The 19,349-nt window shown below is 45.8% G+C and overlaps 1 protein-coding gene across 1 annotated transcript; it reads left to right on the forward strand.

Moving 5' to 3' along the window:
* The first annotated feature begins 2,115 nt into the window (after positions 1 to 2,115).
* On the forward strand, positions 2,116 to 18,353 carry slc23a1 (solute carrier family 23 member 1). Its single transcript, XM_028594633.1, has 15 exons — positions 2,116 to 2,133; positions 2,242 to 2,343; positions 2,572 to 2,739; positions 3,794 to 3,951; positions 8,699 to 8,787; positions 9,017 to 9,084; positions 11,558 to 11,739; positions 11,942 to 12,062; positions 12,147 to 12,303; positions 13,938 to 14,085; positions 14,165 to 14,270; positions 15,436 to 15,565; positions 15,682 to 15,825; positions 17,011 to 17,106; positions 18,012 to 18,353. The coding sequence occupies exons 1-15, from the start codon at positions 2,116 to 2,118 to the stop codon at positions 18,275 to 18,277; spliced, it is 1,953 nt and encodes a 650-aa protein (XP_028450434.1). The 3' UTR covers positions 18,278 to 18,353.
* Positions 18,354 to 19,349: the final 996 nt, after the last annotated feature.

The raw sequence follows: 19,349 nt of genomic DNA on the forward strand, positions 1-19,349 counted from the left end.
TCATGCAACGACAGTGAAGTTTTCATGTAGTTTCTGTAACTGGGTCCGTGTACTATTTCGTTCGTTTGATTTCCAATTTTGAAATGACATCCAAATTTGAAAAATGGGTCATTTTAAACCTTTAATATTGATGACAATGTGTTCAAATGGAAAATGAGCCATATTTCAGCAAATAAACTTGTCCATGATTCTATTGAGAGACTTCCAGCTGACAGTGGGGTCCGTGAGCATCACTGGCCGGCTGGCGAGCTGGATGTCACGTCAGACTGGAGCTTCTCGAGTCTGACAACATCAAAGAGAAAATGTGCAATTGGTCATCAGTTTTTGTAAAACTGCCCATATTCAAACTCTACACAGTAAATCTTTCGCATAAAAAAGTCTCATGAGTGAATTTAGTGGTGAAATAGCAGACGGAAATTGTAAAAAAAAAAAAAATTCCGTCTGCTGTTTCACCACTAAATTCACTTCTGAGACTTTTTTCTTGAAAATGATCCAGAGTCCAAGCCAGCCTGGTAGCGAAGCTGCAGCCAGACAGTGCTTCCCAGCAGTCAGCTCCCCCTGCTGTCCATGAGGTGCCTCTGCACCCCTTTCGTTTCAGACCCTCCCTCCAGCCTTTGGGCCACGCCTCCTCATTTGACATCTGTCAGTGGAAAAACCAAATGTTAAATCGAAATGTAAAATTCAAAAGATAAATCATTTTACATTTCAACTTTGCTTTTTCAGTTTCCTTTTTCTTTTTTAAATTCAATTATGGCATGATTTTTCCTAGTAGCGTATTTAAATAATGATATTTTTAATTTGATCTTGCTTCGTTTTCTCTTTGGACTTTCAATTTGAATTATGAATAAATATATCCTCCATAAAAGTATTCTTTGCAAGAGATGAAGGTGGTTTTAGTTCAGAAGTTTCCGGTGTGTAGTCTGGTTTATTGCAGTGTTATTTTAGTTTGAAATCAAAGAGCTGAAGTGGAAGTTCTGTCACAAAACTACGTGTTCATATAAACTGGTACGTATGATAATAATGTACGTAAGATATCCTGCGAAACAAGGCGACCACCGGCTACCGAGCTCCGAGACGCCAAACGATAGCTGATGGCTGTTTAGTGATAGATGTGATAGTGATAGATGATAGATGTGTGTGTGTGTGTGTGTGTGTGTGTGTGTGTGTGTGTGTGTGTGTGTGTGTGTGTGTGTGTGTGTGTGTGTGTGTGTGTGTGTGTGTGTGTGTGTGTGTGTGTGTCTGTGTGTGTGTGTGTGAGTGTGTGTGTGTGTGTGTGTGTGTGTGGGTGTGTGTGTGAGTGTGTGTGTGTGTGTGTATGCGTGCGAGTGTGTGCATGCATGCGTGTGTGTGTGTGTGTGCGAGTGTGTGTGTGCATGCATGTGTGTGTGTGTGTGTGTGTGTGTGTGTGTGTGTGTGTGTGTGTGCGAGTGTGTGCATGCATGTGTGTGTGTGGTTCCTGTTAACTAGTCAAACCAGTGAGAGTTTGTCTCTCTGTCAATAAAGTGACAGGTCTTACTGCTAAACATCCCCCTGGAGCACAGACAGTACTTCCCCGTAGGCCACTGTTGTATAACAGACAAGTATAAAACTGCTGCCATGACACGCAACCTGCCAACAAGCTCCGTCATGACGCTCTCTGTTCTAATGACTCTTGATGTTTATAAAACTTGCCTTGAGTTGAGAAAAACGATTTAAAAACCTGTGACGTTGTCAGCATGATGTAAAGTCTCTTAGCCAGCGGGAGAAACACTACTGCACATCACCAAAGGAAACCAGGAAGGTCAATAAGACGCCATTCTGTGATCCAGTATCCAGTTAATATAACACATCGGTGAGTTCACACGGAGAGAAGTTATACTCTGACCTCAGAGATAATCAATCATCGATAATCAGAAACTGCTGCCTCAGTCACACGTTTCTGTGTGAGAGGGTTAATAATCTCACTCAATCTGCTGTTCATGGACTTTCACCTGAAACTCTCTCTCTTTCTCTCTCTCTCTATCTCTCTATGTCTCTCTCTTTCTCTCTAGCTCTCTCTCTCTTTCTCTCTCTCTGTGTGTCTCTTTCTCTCTCTTCAGTAGTAGACGTAGTAGAAGTCAAACGGCTACAGGTGAAATGGACGACGCCTGTAAGGTAAGCAGCGTGCTGTTAAACTCATCTCTGCAGTGCTTTGACTCAACATTCATAAAAGAAATGATAGTACTCCGGTCCAGATTGTTTTGTGTCTGAAATCTCTCACAGGTTTTGGTAGTGCAGCCTGTCCTGCAGACATGGCACCATGGTAGACGCCACGATAGTCTTAACGTCTCTGTGGCTCTGAGCGATGATGATGCCGCTCTCGGAGTAAGAGAGGACGAGGGCGCGGCTCTGTGAGTTGTTCACAACAGCTGTGATGCAGCCAATTAGACACGTGTGGATATGCAACTCACATATTATTTACATAATTTCTAAAGGCTTCGTGGTCCGGATGGAAGCTTCTCGCAATTCAGTTTTGGACCGGAGTCAGACAGTTGGTGTCCACTGGTTCACTGTTTTCTATTAACAGGTTTGTGTGTCTGTTTGTCCAATCAGAGCCATGATCACCTGGCAGAGGAGCAGAGCCATAAAGACAGAGTTATTCTGCCCATGGAAGATGATACAACAAACAGGCCAATAAGAGCGCAGGGGGCGGGCTCAGACATGATTTACACCATTGAAGACGTCCCGCCCTGGTATCTGTGTATTCTCCTGGGACTACAGGTAACACTGGATTCACACATGGTGGATAATATGGCTGCTGCTCTGACCATCCTGCTATGTTAATTTGATTGGAATTTTCATTTTCATTTCATTTTTTATTTATTAAACAGGAAAAGATTAAAGACAATCGGGCCTGACTCAGTATAAAACTGATTTTCAGCATGTTCTTGCTCTGCAGAACATAAACACCACATACACAACAAAAACTCCTAGACAGAGCAGTAACAAACACACAAACCAGGAGGATGAGCAACAGGGCAAAGCCATAAAGCTGACTCAATGGTCACAGGTATACTTCTCCATTAAATAGCGAGCAAATGGCACGTAACTAGTAACTAGGAAATGTCCTTTCTGCCCATTTTATTTCTATGGTTTTAAATTTAGCAGACTAGTGCTGTGCTGTGCTGCTGCTTCAGGTTTACAGGTTAACTGTGTACTAATGACTTACTTTGTACTACTGACTTACTGTGTACTAGTTATGTTTTATTTCTGTGTCATGCCAAACATTTTGGCCAATCCCACATGGGATTACAGGACACCACAACTTTACTTATTTAACAAACATCTTCCTGTCGCATATACAAATCATTCGGAGAAATACATGAATACAAATATATACATATACACACATATACACATACACATATGTATATACATTTTAAATACTTTTGATATCCTTTTGTTTTCCAGAATGTATGCTTGCTAACTCAGCACAATGTTTTTTTTTCTTCAAGGTTGTACACATGCGCAGTAAGCAACAATAACCAATAAACTATCAATAAAACAAATTCCTGAACTGTATTTAAATAAAATAAAATATATACATTTCCATAGAAAACTATTTTAAATATTTATGTTCAGAGCTTCTGGTTTTTAAGCAATGTTTTTGTCCTGGTTGGACACTGGATACAGACCATGATGTCAGGGTTTTTTTTGGACGATTTTGTTGTTCAGCAGCTGCAGGCTGACGACCAGAACCAAAGACAGACCACTGGGTCTTGTGTTTGTCCAATCAGAGAAGGGATTGATGTCACCTGTTCTTCTCTGTGCTTAGCATTACCTGACGTGTTTCAGCGGCACTGTGGCGGTGCCGTTTCTCCTGGCCGAGGCAATGTGTGTTGGCCGAGACCAGAACACCATCAGCCAGCTGGTGGGAACCATTTTCACCACCGTGGGAATCACAACTTTGATCCAGACCACAGTCGGAGTCAGGTGAGACCCTAGTAGTCAGGAGAGACTGTAGGAGTCAGGAGAGACTGTAGGAGTCAGGAGAGACTGTAGGAGAGACTGTAGGAGTCAGGAGAGACTGTAGGAGTCAGGAGAGACTGTAGGAGAGACTGTAGGAGTCAGGAGAGACTCTAGTAGTAAGGAGAGACTGTAGAAACCAGGATTTCGTTAAAGCTTGCTGGGTTTGTGAAAACCAGAGAAAGTGTTCCTGTAGAAGTTTGCCTGAAGTTTAAGAGTTCATCTCTGGTATAAGTTATTGGCGAAGGACCACAGAAAACATAATAAACGCACAAAAACAAAGGATACTAGAGTGCGAAATATTGAGGCCACTATCCGCAGCGCCATCTTAGTTCCATATAAATGCATGGATAATTGTTGTTTTTTGTTTTTTTGTTGTTAGTGAAGAACAGTATTGACCTTGTAGTTGAAAAAGGAGCCTCATATAAAAATGACATTTCCTCCTATGGATGGAATTCACATTCGGAGATTGACTCTTTTTGACTGGGAAAATGGCAGATAGCGTAAACAACAACTGCTACAGTGATTGTTTAAAACTCTTTTTAGTAAACTCTGGGTACACAAACAATGTTGTCAATGCTGAGTTCACGTGTAGAGCCCCTGGTGATACTTGGAGCAAAGTCTCATGTTGTGTGGAGCCTTCTTAGTGTTTTAAAAATAGTGATTTTGATGCTATCATAGTAGTGCCCATAGCACTCCCATTCAAAAGGCCATTTGACCCAAAAACAAGAATACGGTAAATCTTAAAAGTGGTGATTCCGTCCTAATTACGCTTTTGAACTAAAGTTTGACTCAGGTACATTCACAAAAAGACCCTAGATTGCATTTTAGCAAGAGTTACGCTTTAAGGGAAAGTTTGCTGACTTTCAACCTGTTAAGGTGAGGGAAATAGAGGACCCAAAAATGCAGAGAGAGCAGGCAGGCAGGCAGGAGGACGTTTGCAGTGGAGGATTTAATATAAACAAAAGCGGCAGTACAAAGACTGGAAAACTCACAAAACAAAAGAACTGACGGGAAAAACATAGGCAGGAGAACACTGACGCAGGCACAGACACAAGGTACAGGGAGAAAAACACGAGGACATGGCTACAAACTAACACAGGTACCGACACAAAACGATCTGACACAAGACAAGGGGAACACAGAGGCTAAATACATGAGGTGATGGGTAAATGAGAAACAGGTGAGACAACAGGTGAAGCACATCAGGGCGGGGCAGGACAATCAACCAAGGCGAGAAACAAAGCAAAGCTAGACATGACAAGACAGAAGACCAGACTATCAAAATAAAACAGGAAACGGGAACTACTAACAGAACACATGGAATCTACCAAATACAGAAACTTGACAAAACGAAACACAAGGGAGAGCAGAGAACACAGGGAACATAAATAACAGTCCAGAATAAAGCAAACAGGATAAATACAGAAAACTAGAAAGGAAACAAAATAGCAAGCAAAACGCCGAAACCATAACAGAACCCCCTCCTCAAGGGGCGGATTCCAGACGACCCAGCAAAACACAAAAACAACCCACGCAGGGCGAGAGAGTCCGGAGGAGGGTCCAGGGGGGGAAACAGTCACTGGGGAACCGGGAACAGAGAGCCCTGGGGCACAGGGAACAGAGGAGCCCGGGGCACAGGGAACAGAGGGGCCCGGGGGCACAGGGAACAGAGGGGCCCGGGGGCACAGGGAACACAGAGAGCACTGGGGCACAAAGAACAGAGAGCACCGGGGCACAAAGAACAGAGGGACCCTGGGGCACAGGGAACACAGAGAGCCCCGGGGGCACGGGAACACAGAGAGCACTAGGGGCACAGAGAACACAGAGCACTGGGGGCACAGAGAACACAGAGCACTGGGGACACAGAACACAGAGGGCCACTAGGGACTGGGAACTGTGGGACTGGGGACCGAGGGAACACGGAACTGTGCCGACTTCGACAAGACAGACTCGGAACCAGACAAGACAGACTCGAACTCAGACAAGACAGACTCTGACAAGACAGACTCGGACAGAACAGGGACAGACTCGGACAGAACAGGGACAGACTCGGACAGAACAGACTCAGACAGAACAGGGACAGACTCAGATGGGACAGACTCAGACGGGACAGACTCAGACGGGACAGACTCAGACACAGGGAAAGAAATAGGGACACAGATAGTGAAGGGGACAGAGACAAGGATGGGCACGGTGACAAGGACAAGGACGGGCACGGGGACAAGGACGGGCACGGTGACAAGGACGGGCACGGTGACAAGGACGGGCACGGTGACAAGGACGGGCACGGTGACAGGGACGGAGATGAGCACAGTGACAGGGATGGAGACAGGCACAGAGACAGGGACAAAGACAGGCACGGTGACAGGGATGGAGACAGGCACAGTGACAGAGACGGGCACAGTCTTAGGGGCGGTCTCTGGGGCGCCAGAGACCGGCAAAGTCCCAGAGGCCGGCAAAGTCCCAGAGGTGGTCCCAGAGGCCGGCAAAGTCCCAGAGGCGGTCCCGGAGGCCGGCAAAGTCCCAGAGGCGGTCTCATGGGAGCCGGAGACCGGCGAAGTCACAGGGGTGCTGGGCAGTGCTGGGACACTGGGCAGCTTGGGGACACTAGAGGGCTCAGGGACACCAGAGAGCTCGGGGACACCAGAGACACCAGAGGACTCGGGGACGCTAGAGAGACTACCGGCTAGCTGGGACTCAGGAGAGCTGCTGGCTAGCTGGGAGTCGGGGAAACTGCTAGCTAGCTGGGACTCGGGGAGCTGCTAGCTAGCCGGGACTCGGGGGAGCTGCTAGCTAGCCGGGACTCGGGGGAGCTGCTAGCTAGCCGGGACTCGGGGGAGCTGCTAGCTAGCCTAGTGTCAGGGAGGATGCTGGCTAGCCGGAGCTCGGGGAACTTGCTAGCTGGCCTGGACTCAGGGGAGATGCTAGCTGGCCTGGACTCAGGGGAGAGGCTAGCTGGCCTGGACTCAGGGGAGAGGCTAGCTGGCCTGGACTCAGGGGAGAGGCTAGCTGGCCTGGACTCAGGGGAGAGGCTAGCTGGCCTGGAGTCAAGGGGGCTGCTAGCTAGCTGGGATTCTGCGGGGCTGCTAGCCAGCTGGGATTCTGCGGGGCTGCTAGCCAGCTGGGATTCTGCGGGGCTGCTAGCCAGCTGGGATTCTGCAGGGCTGCTAGCCAGCTGGGAGGCAGGGAAGAGGCCGCTAGCAGGCCGGGAGGCTGGGAAGGAGCTGTACGTCGGCCCGGGGTCACGAGAGCCGCGCGTCGGCCCGGGGTCACGAGAGCCGCGCGTCGGCCCGGGGTCACGAGAGCCGCGCGTCGGCCCGGGGTCACGAGAGCCGCGCGTCGGCGGCGACTCCGGGCGGCTGCACGTCGGTGGCGACTCCGGGCGGCTGCACGTCGGCGGCGGCTGCACGTCGGCGGCGACTCCGGGCGGCTGCACGTCGGCGGCGACTCCGGCACACAGGTCGGCCCAGGCTCAGGTACCCAGGTCAGGTCAGGCTCAGGTCCGCTGTGAGGCTGAGTAGGGACATGGCGCTGAGAGCCACGACGTCCCTTCCTCCGACCACGGCCTCCACAGGTCCCTGCGAAGACGGCCAGGCGGGACTGCTAGTTGAAGTACTAGGTCTCTGACTAGCAGCTTGCCGGCTGGCTCTTTCAGCTTCATCGGTCCGTTTAAGCCACATGGAAAATTGTCCAAACAAAGACGTGCAGGGCCTTGGTTCCTCTCCGGGTGGAGTGGGGGCTCGACTCAGAGGAACAGGCGAGGAGATAGACGGAGCGACAAACAATGCCCCAGTAGCCACAATGTTAGTTGGCTGGTGAGCAGGCGGGCTGGTGGGTGAGTCGTTGAGATGGGCCTGACGAAAACACTCTAGCTTCTTCTTAACGTCATCCAGGTGGGGAACAAAGTGACTCACCCATGGTCTTTCCTCGAACCAGAGCTGCTGGGTGGCGATCCTCTCCAGGATTGGCGATCGCAGGCTCGGTTTAGAGCTGATGAGTCTAGCCACTGTGTGGTCGAACTGGGCCACTTTGTCTGCAAACAGACGTCTCTCCGCTGGGTCCATGGTGGTCAGATCGTTATGTTAAGGTGAGGGAAATAGAGGACCCAAAAATGCAGAGAGAGCAGGCAGGCAGGCAGGAGGACGTTTGCAGTGGAGGATTTAATATAAACAAAAGCGGCAGTACAAAGACTGGAAAACTCACAAAACAAAAGAACTGACGGGAAAAACATAGGCAGGAGAACACTGACGCAGGCACAGACACAAGGTACAGGGAGAAAAACACGAGGACATGGCTACAAACTAACACAGGTACCGACACAAAACGATCTGACACAAGACAAGGGGAACACAGAGGCTAAATACATGAGGTGATGGGTAAATGAGAAACAGGTGAGACAACAGGTGAAGCACATCAGGGCGGGGCAGGACAATCAACCAAGGCGAGAAACAAAGCAAAGCTAGGCATGACAAGACAGAAGACCAGACTATCAAAATAAAACAGGAAACGGGAACAACTAACAGAACACATGGAATCTACCAAATACAGAAACTTGACAAAACGAAACACAAGGGAGAGCAGAGAACACAGGGAACATAAATAACAGTCCAGAATAAAGCAAACAGGATAAATACAGAAAACTAGAAAGGAAACAAAATAGCCATCAAAATGCCGAAACCATAACACAACCAGCTCTTGTTTGTGTGTGTAGGCTTCCTCTGTTTCAGGCCAGTGCGTTAGCTTTCCTGATTCCTGCACAAGCAATCCTCAGTCTGGACCGCTGGAAGTGTCCCAGTGAGGGTGAGTGTCTGTCTGTCTGTCTGTCTGTCTGTTAGCCCGTCTATCTGTTTCTCTGTATGTGTGCCTGTCTGTTAGCCTGTCTATCTGTTTCTCTGTCTGTCTGTCTGTCTGTTAGCCCATCTATCTGTTTCTCTGTGTATCTGTCTGTCTGTCTGCCGGATGATTTTAATGTTTTAATTAAACATTCACAGGATAAAAATAAGGAGGTTGTTGTTTCTTTCCTTTGCAGAGGCAATTTATGGGAACTGGAGTCTTCCTCTCAACACCTCCCACATCTGGCAGCCACGCATCAGAGAGGTACCTTACATTACATTCATCACCACTCATACATACATGATGTACATGAAGATTATCTGTGCGATAATCAGATAAAACCTGGTTTGGTTGGTCCAGGTGACAGCTAGAGCAGCACGACTCAGCAGGCAACTCAGTTCACAAGATTTATTGTTCGAAGTACAATTAAAGCAGTGTCCAAATCAGGCAAGGGTCTTAACTTACTAGAAACACAAGGAAGGAATGCTAGAGCTGCATGATCGAACCAAATGGTACAAAACAATCTGCCTACTACAGCTAGTCAGAGGGAAGTAATTACACACAGATGGAACACATCAAGGCCAGGAGATCACAAGGGATGCAGACATCATTGAATTTTCATTTTCCATCACCAAGGGACAAGTATTGACAAATGAAAATGTGACCTAATTGCTGATGTGGAACTTGACGCAGGGAGCAGAACCGCTGACCTTGAATAGATATTTTTGGACAGTGGAAGGAACACTTTGAAGAACTTTTGAACCAGTCTGACTCAGGGGAAGAAACAGTGGCACCAGCTTTGGATGATATTCAGCCTGAGATTTTGAAAGCTCTGAACCTTATTGGGTCATCTTATATCATGGAGGTGGGACTGGAGCATGAGCTCCAACTATCGGGGTATCACAATCCTCAGCCTCCCTGAGAATGCTTCGGTCAGGCAGCTGAAACGAGACTCTGGCTGATTGTTGGAGCTCAGATTAAGGAGGACTGATGTGGATTATGTCCTAGTCTAGAATCAGGTGACCAGCTGTTCACTCGTACACGGTCCTGAATGAGGTGTTTGTGGACTTTGGAGAGTTTATGACTGTTTCCCCCAGAATGTCTTGCGGTGGTCTTTTGGGAGTTTGAGGTGCCATGGCTGTTACTAGAATCATTCAGTCCTTGTTTAAACAGAGAGAGAGAGAGAGCTGTATACTCAGCAGGAAGTCAGACATCTTCTCAGTGGGAGTTGTTCCTGTCGTAAGTCACTGGAGTTAAAGCAGCTTAGGGTCAGTGGTTCAGCTTCTGAGCAGGATCCTCCTGGATGCATATTTGTGGAGGTTCAGGTTAAGGGTGCATGACCAAGACATGACACCAATGAAAGGGACATGACTGACTCAATAAAAGCACAATAAAACATGTTCCTTTTGGTGTTGTTTAATATAAAAATATGAGTTTCCTTTAACAATGCAAGTGCTGCTGAGCCTTTTGAGTTCAATTTTGCAACAATGGCGGTCCCAAGGTATTTATAGGATTTTACGACCTCAATGGTTCATGTGAGTAAATAGGCAAATCTTAGTTTTAGATTTGAGCTTGTTTTGAAGCAGCTTCCATTTAAACTCCAATAAGGATATAAAAGTTATTGAGAATCATTTGAGTGATGAGTTACAAAAAATAAGTGAATGGCTGATAAAGAGCAAACTGTCTTTGCATCTGGGGAAAACTTAATCTATTTTATTTGGTTCTAAAATAAGGTTGAGTAGGACTCCTGAGCTTGACATTTCTTTGGGTGGTATCCAGATTGAAGCAAAAAATTGTGTTAAATATTTGGGCTGTGATTTGGACAGTTCTGTGAGTGGCGAAAGTATGGGTCAAAAGGTTATCAAAAAAGTGAACCAAAGAATTAAATTTCTGGCTCGTAAGGCTCAGTTTCTAAATAAAGAAACTTTAAAAATGTTGGCAAATGCTTTAATTCAGCCACACTTTGATTATGCCTGTACTACATGGTACAGTAGCACACCCAAGAGGATAAAAGTTCAACTTCAAATGGCACAGAATAAATTAGTCAGGTTGATTTTAAATCTCAACTATAGAGATCATGTTGGCTCTTCTGAACTTAAGAAATTAAAATGGCTGACAGTCGAAAACAGGGTGAGACAGTTGAAACTAAGATTAACGAGAAAGATTTTGTATAAGAATGAGCCAAGGTATTTTAAAGATTATTTTAAGCTTATTAGAAACTCTCATAGCTACTCAACTAGAGGTAGTGCCACAGACATAGTTCCGTGTAGATTTAAGACCTGTTCTGGGCAAAATACTTTTTTGTACATGGCGGCAATGGAATGGAACAAACTCCCAGTTGAGATTAAGTTAAGCCAGTCAGATCGTTGTTTTAATCGAGCATGTGGTGAATGGTTGTTAAATGCTAATTAGATTCGATTTTATTTATTATTCCGATGTATATATTTGTATTTATTTGTATTTGGATATGGTTGAGTGTACACAAGGTACCTTTTAGTCAGCTGTAGCTTGCCTGGACATCTTTATCAGACTACAACGAGGACCACAATGGAAATAAGTTTGTAACTTTCTTGTGTTATCCTCGACAGTTCTGTTAAATGTGCAATGTCACTGTGATGGCATCTTGTTATGCATTTATTTCTGTTACTGTCTAATAAATCAAATCAAATCAAAAAACAGGAAGCTGGAGTTAGACAGTGCAGCCGGTTAATTTATTGATTCATTTGTTATGTTTCAGATCCAGGGGGCCATCATCGTGTCGAGTTCTGTGGAGCTTCTGATTGGTCTGTGCGGGTTGCCAGGTTTGCTGCTGGAGTACATCGGCCCACTCACCATCACTCCAACTGTCTCACTGATCGGCTTGTCTGTCTTCACCACAGCTGGAGACAGAGCTGGGTCTCACTGGGGCCTGTCCACACTGTGAGAATCCTGTCTGTCTGTTTGTCTGTCTCTCTCTCTCTGTCTGTCTGTCTGTCTGTCTAGCTGTCTGTCTGTTTGTCTCTGTCTGTCTGTCCTCCTGTAAATCGTTTTACCTGTTTTTATTTTTCTGCTCTAATGAACTGAACCTACAACCTGTCTGACAGATAAACAGACAGACAGCTGTCTCTCTGTGTCTCTGCAGGTGTATTTTTCTCATTGTGCTGTTTGCTCAGTACCTGAGAGAGACTTCACTTCCTGTTCCTGTTTACAGAAGGAAGAAAGGGCTGTCGTCCACCAGAGTCCAGATCTTCAAAATGTTTCCTGTAAATAACAACCCCACTTAAAGTGTCGGTTTTCTTGTAGTTACTAAAGCTCTCTTCAGTGTCTAACTCTGTCATCTCTCTCAGATCATCCTCGCCATCATGGTGGTCTGGCTCGTTTGTTACATTCTCACGCTGACCGACATGTTGCCAAGCAACCCGGATCGCTACGGACACAAGGGCCGGACGGACGCCCGCGGTGACATCATGGCTTCATCTCCCTGGTTCAGAGTACCCTACCCCTGTAAGACCTGAAGTCAGCCAATCCAACCCGTTCTCACTCCGAACTCGTAAAATACGGACATTTGGACAGTGGCTGTCAGCGTCTGAAGCGCCGAAAAAAGCGCCCTTCAGTGTGTTTGTAGAACGTACCGGGGAGAGCAGCAGCTCCACAGGGTTTAGAGAGTAGTATGTAAGGGGGAAATACCTCGTAGTTACGTTGGTCGGGGGGGTGGATCAAACACAGGACTTTCACCCAGGAGACCGGGGATCGTGTCCCGCGTGTCACGTTTCCTAAAGTCGCTTTCTTCTTTAACCGTCCCGTTCCCGCAAGTCACAGAAACGTAAGCCCACCCACGACCTTTTCCTTAACCTAACTGTGTCTAAAGGGACGTCAATAGTCCCAACCAAGCACGTTTACCTAAAGCACGTTTAGTTAATGCATGTTATATGACGCTAATGGAGACTTTTAACGTCAATAACAATGACAAAGGCACCTGACCAAGTGTCCGCATTTTACCAGATGTTAGTGAGAATCTGTTGGCCAATCACAGGCTGTGCTCAGTTAGTCAGAACATCTGTTGTGTTTCAGTTTTATTTTACATCTCAACATGAGATCAGCATCAACTGTTTCCAGTCTTCAGTAGACACGCTGAAAATATCAAGTTATGAAGAAGATGTGGATGAAGCAACAAGACAGACCTGCTTGGTTCTTTCAGGGTTAGGGTTAGCTGATGAGCTGTATGGTGCAAGATGAATTTCCGAAAGGATCAATAAATGTCTATCTATCTAACTAAGGAAGAACCTACACAAAAGGAAGGGATTTGGTAACCTCATAATATTAGATCTCATGCTATATTCAATTCAATTTTATTTATAATATCAAATCATAACAACAGTTATCTTGAGACACTTTACAGATAGAGTAGTTCTAGACCACACTCTATAATTTACAAAGCCCCAAAAATTCCAGCAAATACAGTAATTCCCTAAAGAGCAAGCAGTGCTCTATATGAGTTGGCAAGGTATCCATATAGGCCAAGGTTTGCTGCAGAATCTTAAAAAAATTGCTATTAATTTCTAAGAGTATATGGGATCATTTCACTTGAAATTCCTTTCCGGAAACCATCTAGCAAAAGGTAGATGGGAATCTGACTTCCATGTTATGGCTGTTCACTTCCTTGCAATACACAGGAGCTTCTTTTGGAAGTTTCATAAACATGCACTAATGGTTGTCAAGTCCAATAACAAGAAGATTTGTGGATCTAGTGGGAAGGTGAATCCAGTAAGAGTTCATAATGTCATAATGTCACTAAAGTTATGCCAGAATGAAGTAAGTCTTGTACAAGACCAAGTGCAATGTAAGAATGAGCACATGACCACATCTCAAACACCTGTTGGCTATCTCAGGTTTATATCTGTGTAATCTGTGTGGTGTAATATAAATTTGGTGAAAAAAATTGTAGTGTATCAATTTATATCTAGAAAGAATAGTGGCAGAAAAGCTTTTTTGACATAATTCTGATCAGAGCTCTGGATCAATCATCATGACCAAGTCGGACTTCTACTTCTCAAGAAAGTCCAATTTAATCCCTTGTCAGAGCAGTTTTATTTCATAAAAACTGACTTCCTGCCTCTGCTCCCTTTGGATCCTGATAGGCCAGTGGGGCTTGCCGGTAGTTACGGTTGCTGGGGTGTTGGGGATGCTGAGTGCCACCATGGCTGGCATCGTGGAGTCGATTGGTGATTATTATGTCTGTGCTCGGATGTCTGGAGCCACGCCCCCTCCGGTCCACGCTGTCAACAGGTGAGACAAGAACTGGAAGTGATGTTTTCTCTCCGGCAGACTCGGCCCCCACAGGTGTGTCATGGTTTGTTTGTTTCAGGGGAATCTTCACTGAAGGCGTCTGCTGCATCATTGCTGGTCTATTAGGGACCGGAAATGGCTCAACCTCCTCCAGTCCAAACATAGGCGTTCTGGCCATCACCAAGGTAATGGAGGCCACACCCACCTGCAAGACGTTTGTTTTATACAAACGTACCGGTTTCTGACCAGAAGTGACTGAGTCAAGACTGACTGGATATTTTCTCATATACCTGATCATGAAGGATCAGTATCCCACAACCTTTGTATCTAGTCCTCAGAGCTGGTAAAGTCATGAGTCATGTGACTCACTTGAATTCCCAACATCTTTAATAGGGAAGTTGTTTAAATGGTTGACTCTGTGTGTAGGGTAGATGTCTGAATGGTTGACTCTGTGTGTAGGGTAGATGTCTGAATTGTTGACCCTGTGTGTAGGGTAGATGTTTGAATGGTTGACTCTGTGTGTAGGGTAGATGTTTGAATGGTTGACCATGTGTGTAGGGTAGATATCTGAATGGTTGACCCTGTCTGTAGGGTGGATGTTTGAATGGTTGACCTTGTCTGTAGGGTAGATGTGTGAATGGTTGACTCTGTGTGTAGGGTAGATGTTTGAATAGTTGACTCTGTCTGTAGGGTAGATGTCTGAATGGTTGACCCTGTGTGCAGGGTAGATGTGTGAATGGTTGACCCTGTGTGCAGGGTAGATGTGTGAATGGTTGACCCTGTGTGTAGGGTAGATGTTTGAATAGTTGACTCTGTCTGTAGGGTAGATGTCTGAATGGTTGACCCTGTGTGCAGGGTAGATGTGTGAATGGTTGACCCTGTGTGTAGGGTAGATGTGTGAATGGTTGACCCTGTGTGCAGGGTAGATGTGTGAATGGTTGACCCTGTGTGCAGGGTAGATGTGTGAATGGTTGACCCTGTGTGTAGGGTAGATGTTTGAATAGTTGACTCTGTCTGTAGGGTAGATGTCTGAATGGTTGACCCTGTGTACAGGGTAGATGTGTGAATGGTTGACCCTGTGTGTAGGGTAGATGTGTGAATGGTTGACCCTGTGTGTAGGGTAGATGTTTGAATAGTTGACTCTGTCTGTAGGGTAGATGTGTGAATGGTTGACCCTGTGTGCAGGGTAGATGTGTGAATGGTTGACCCTGTGTGTAGGGTAGATGTTTGAATAGTTGACTCTGTCTGTAGGGTAGATGTCTGAATGGTTGACCCTGTGTGTAGGGTAGATGTGTGAGTGGTTGACCCTGTGTGTAGGGTATATGTCTGAATGGTTGACCCTGTGTGCAGGTGGGCAGCCGGCGTGTGGTGCAGTATGGAGCAGGTATCATGTTTATTTTGGGATCAGTCGGGAAGTTCACCGCCCTGTTTGCTTCACTACCAGATCCCATCCTCGGAGGAATGTTCTGCACGCTTTTCGGTGAGTTATGTGTTAACAAATAGCTGTACAGGAACAAACGTGTTGGTGATGTAATAATATATTACGGGTTTGTTGGTGAAGTAATAATATATTCCAGGTGTGTTTGTGTCTCTCAGGTACGATCACAGCCATCGGTCTCTCTAACCTGCAAATGGTGGATCTGAACTCGTCAAGAAATCTTTTTGTTCTTGGGTTCTCGATGTTCTTTGGTCTGACTTTACCGAATTACTTGGACAACCACCCGAACTCCATCAGCACAGGTGAGAGTGTGTCAGTGTCGGATCCTTTTAATGGCTATAAATTGTAAATCACACTTTCTGCTGTGCTGCAGCCGCAGTGTTAAAGGGCTCCTTACTGCACAACATGATCATTCTGTTGATCATACCTGCCAATATTGTGCTGTGAAAAAGAGGGAGATTTTCTGAGGTATTGGTTGGAGTGGCCTACTTACAGTATTACAATTAGCTGATGCTTTTCCAGCCAGCAACTTCCAATTAACATTAACAACAGCATCGGCAGCAATTCAATGTTTAGTTTCTCGCCTTAGGACATTTGGGACAATTAATGAGCCTTAAATCTTATAAAAATGAAAATACCCCAAAAAAGAAATAATGTTTTTCGCAGCTAGCATGGTCATTTTCACCTCTGCCTTTGTGACTTTATCAGCCTCCGACACTCCTCTCAGAGGAACGAGCTGATGTTAGAAGTTCCTCTTTGTGCCTCCAAAGCCTGTTTATGTTGTGTTTGCTAACGTCAGTTTTCCCACCCTGTCCTAAGCTAAAGTCTGCCCGTATACTTGCAAAACGCAGTGTTTGCTGACGTGGCTAGCAGCTAGTAACAGGAATGTCTAGCACCAAGAGGACAGACATTTTGACTTGACTTTAGGAGCTATTTCATCTATTTTCATTTCAGCTGACTGACTCGAATGGGAGCTTGAACGCACGGCATGCGGGCGGGTTGTTTGGGTTGCCGGGTTGTACCATGAGATATCCTCCAGTCTGGAAAAACACAGGAACTGTGAAACCGTTTGAATCATTGAAATCGGGAGATTAGCACATTAAATTACCAATCAGGAGCAGGGCAGGAGAAAGGGTTAAAAGTAGGTAGACTCCCACGTAAATCGGGACTGTTGGCTGGTATGGCGTTGATGTACCTGCTGCTCATCAGGGTGGTTAAATGTCTCTCTGATCTGTTCTGGAACATCATGTTGTCTTTTTGGAATGAAAGGTGTAGTCCTACAGGTTTACAGATGATCCAGCATCAGCCCCTGGTTACAGATATTAGTGAGCAGGACTGTTCCATTTTGGCTTATAGGAAATTTTTCTCTACTCTCAAAGTATCTAGGAGGCTCTAAATATTTGAGTCCAGTAGACAATGTTGATGTAAGATTAAAAAAAAAACGTGTGTGTAGATGTAGATCCTAAAGATCAGTTTTGTGTGTTCAGGTCTGGCAGAGCTGGATCAGATCCTGACCGTTCTTCTGTCCACTGAGATGTTTGTTGGAGGTTTTCTGGCTTTTTCTCTTGACAACACAATACCAGGTAACACACACACACACACAGACATACTAGCACATATAACCATTATACTGCTACTATACTGCTAAGCTTATCTGGACTCCAGCTTAGTGCTGAAAAGACACATGAAGACTGAAGTCAATCTGAAAATAGATAGCGATAGATAGATGTACTATGGGATGTGTATAAGCATGAGACGCATGCAGTGACAGGGAAGGTAAGGTGCTCTATGAGAGTGTGTGTCATGGTGGTAGTGGAAATAAGTCCAATAGTGCAAGGATAAAGGATAAAGGGAGGGGTTGTGCATATGGGCTAATATAACCAGTAAACAGTGTAAACAGTGTAAGCAGTAAACAGTGGGTCAGTGGGCAGTCAGTACATAACTGTTGTTATAGGAGTCAGTGGAAGAGAGGGAGGAGAGGCAGACAGACTATGCAGAGAAGTCTCTCTTTCTTCTTCCCTTTAGTGAAGCATTGTAGAGTAGTATGGCCCTGTGGACAAATGTCTTCCTCAGTCTGTCAATTGTGCGTGGCAATGTGCGTAGTCTTGAGAAACATATCAACAACACACATCACGGAGAAGCGTTTAGAAAATGCTGAACTGTTCGTTTAAGAGAAAAACTGAAAGGTCATTCCGTGTACACACACACACACACACACACACACACACACACACTCAGGGCCAGCTGTTACTGTGAGCGACAGTGTTGATTGAGATAAATGTCTCATAGAGATGAAGAGAAACATTTATAAACAGTGTGTGTGTGTGTGTGTGTCTGTGTGTGTGTGTGTGTGTGTGTGTGTGTGTGTGTGTCTATCTGTGTGTGTGTGTGTGTGTCTCTGTGTGTGTGTCTTTGTGTGTGTGTGTGTTTGTGTCTGTGTGTGTGTGTCTGTGTGTGTCTGTGTATGTGTTGTTGTTTGTGTGTGCAGGATCAAGACAGGAGCGAGGGTTAGTGGAGTGGAGGTCTTCCTCCTTCTCCTCCTCCTCCTCCTCCTCCTCCTCCTCCTCCTCCTCGTATGATCTTCCTTTGGGGATGGGTGTGATCAGACGGACTCACTGGCTCAGACGGTTTCCCATCAGCCCCTCCTTCAGAGGTTTCCAGGCGTCTGACGCCTCGCCGCCGAAGGAGGAGGAGGTGCCAGAGAGAGGAGAAGAGGAGGCGCCGGACATCGACGTGTTCAGTAGCAAGATGTGACTTTGATAAGCGGGAATCAAACCTGTAGACGTGACTGAACTGTTTTAGTCTCCAATTGAATAAAACTCTGCTCTTCTGTCGGAGATATGAGAATGTTTTACAGGTGCTTTATTGATCAGCTCGAGGAACAAGGGGCGGGGGGGGAGCTAGGAGCTAGGAGCTAGGAGCGAGGAGCTAGGAGCGAGGAGTGAGGAGCTAGGAGCTAGGAGCTATGAGCGAGGAGCTGGGAGCTAGAAGCTAGGAGCTAGGAGCGAGATGCTAGGAGCTAGGAGCTAGGAACTAGGAGCGAGGAGCGAGGAGTGAGGAGCTAGGAGCGAGGAGCGAGGAGCTAGGAGCTAGGAGCTAGGAGTTAGGAGTGAGGAGATATCAGATAAGAGAACTGAGACTCAGCCCAAAAAGTTGGGAACCCCTGTAACAGAGAATATGTAATGAAAACCTTCATAATCTTCACTGCTCAACTGAGTTTATGTAATGGTTTTAATTATTGATACTTTCACTCTAAAATCCGCAGCTACTGTTACCATGCATACCGGAAAATATCCACACCATAAACAGGACTGATGGCTGTAAACCTCAGCATCAATAAACTGGGACTACACAAGTTTTTAATTAATTTATTTATATTTATTTAAAACATCATAAAATAACAAGTACAAGTGAAGAGAAGACTCTGCGTGTGTTAGCTTCATGTGTGTTAGCTACATGTGTGTTAGCTTCATGTATCTCTCTCTGTTTCTCATTCTGCCCTCTGCCTGTTGCACACCTTAGTGTAATCAGTGCTCAGTGATCCCGTCCAGTGATCCCAGACGAGCCCCCAAATATGTTACGGCCTCCATTTAAAGGAACAAACAAAGGCTCAAAAGGGATTGGAGGATGCAACATATAAAAAGGATACCACAATGTTAACAATTATCCAACAAGCTTTATTAAATAATGAATATTCCCAAAAGTAACAAACAAAGAGAAACAAAAAGGACTGGAGACCCCGGCCAAAATGAACAAAAGATGGGAATACGCTGGACCAACCTCGCAGTGGGCCGCCGCTCCCCGCGTCTCCCCCTAAACTACCTGA

This window comes from Perca flavescens, chromosome 13 (genome assembly GCF_004354835.1).
Source record: "Perca flavescens isolate YP-PL-M2 chromosome 13, PFLA_1.0, whole genome shotgun sequence".
NCBI classification, from domain to species: Eukaryota; Metazoa; Chordata; class Actinopteri; order Perciformes; family Percidae; genus Perca; species Perca flavescens.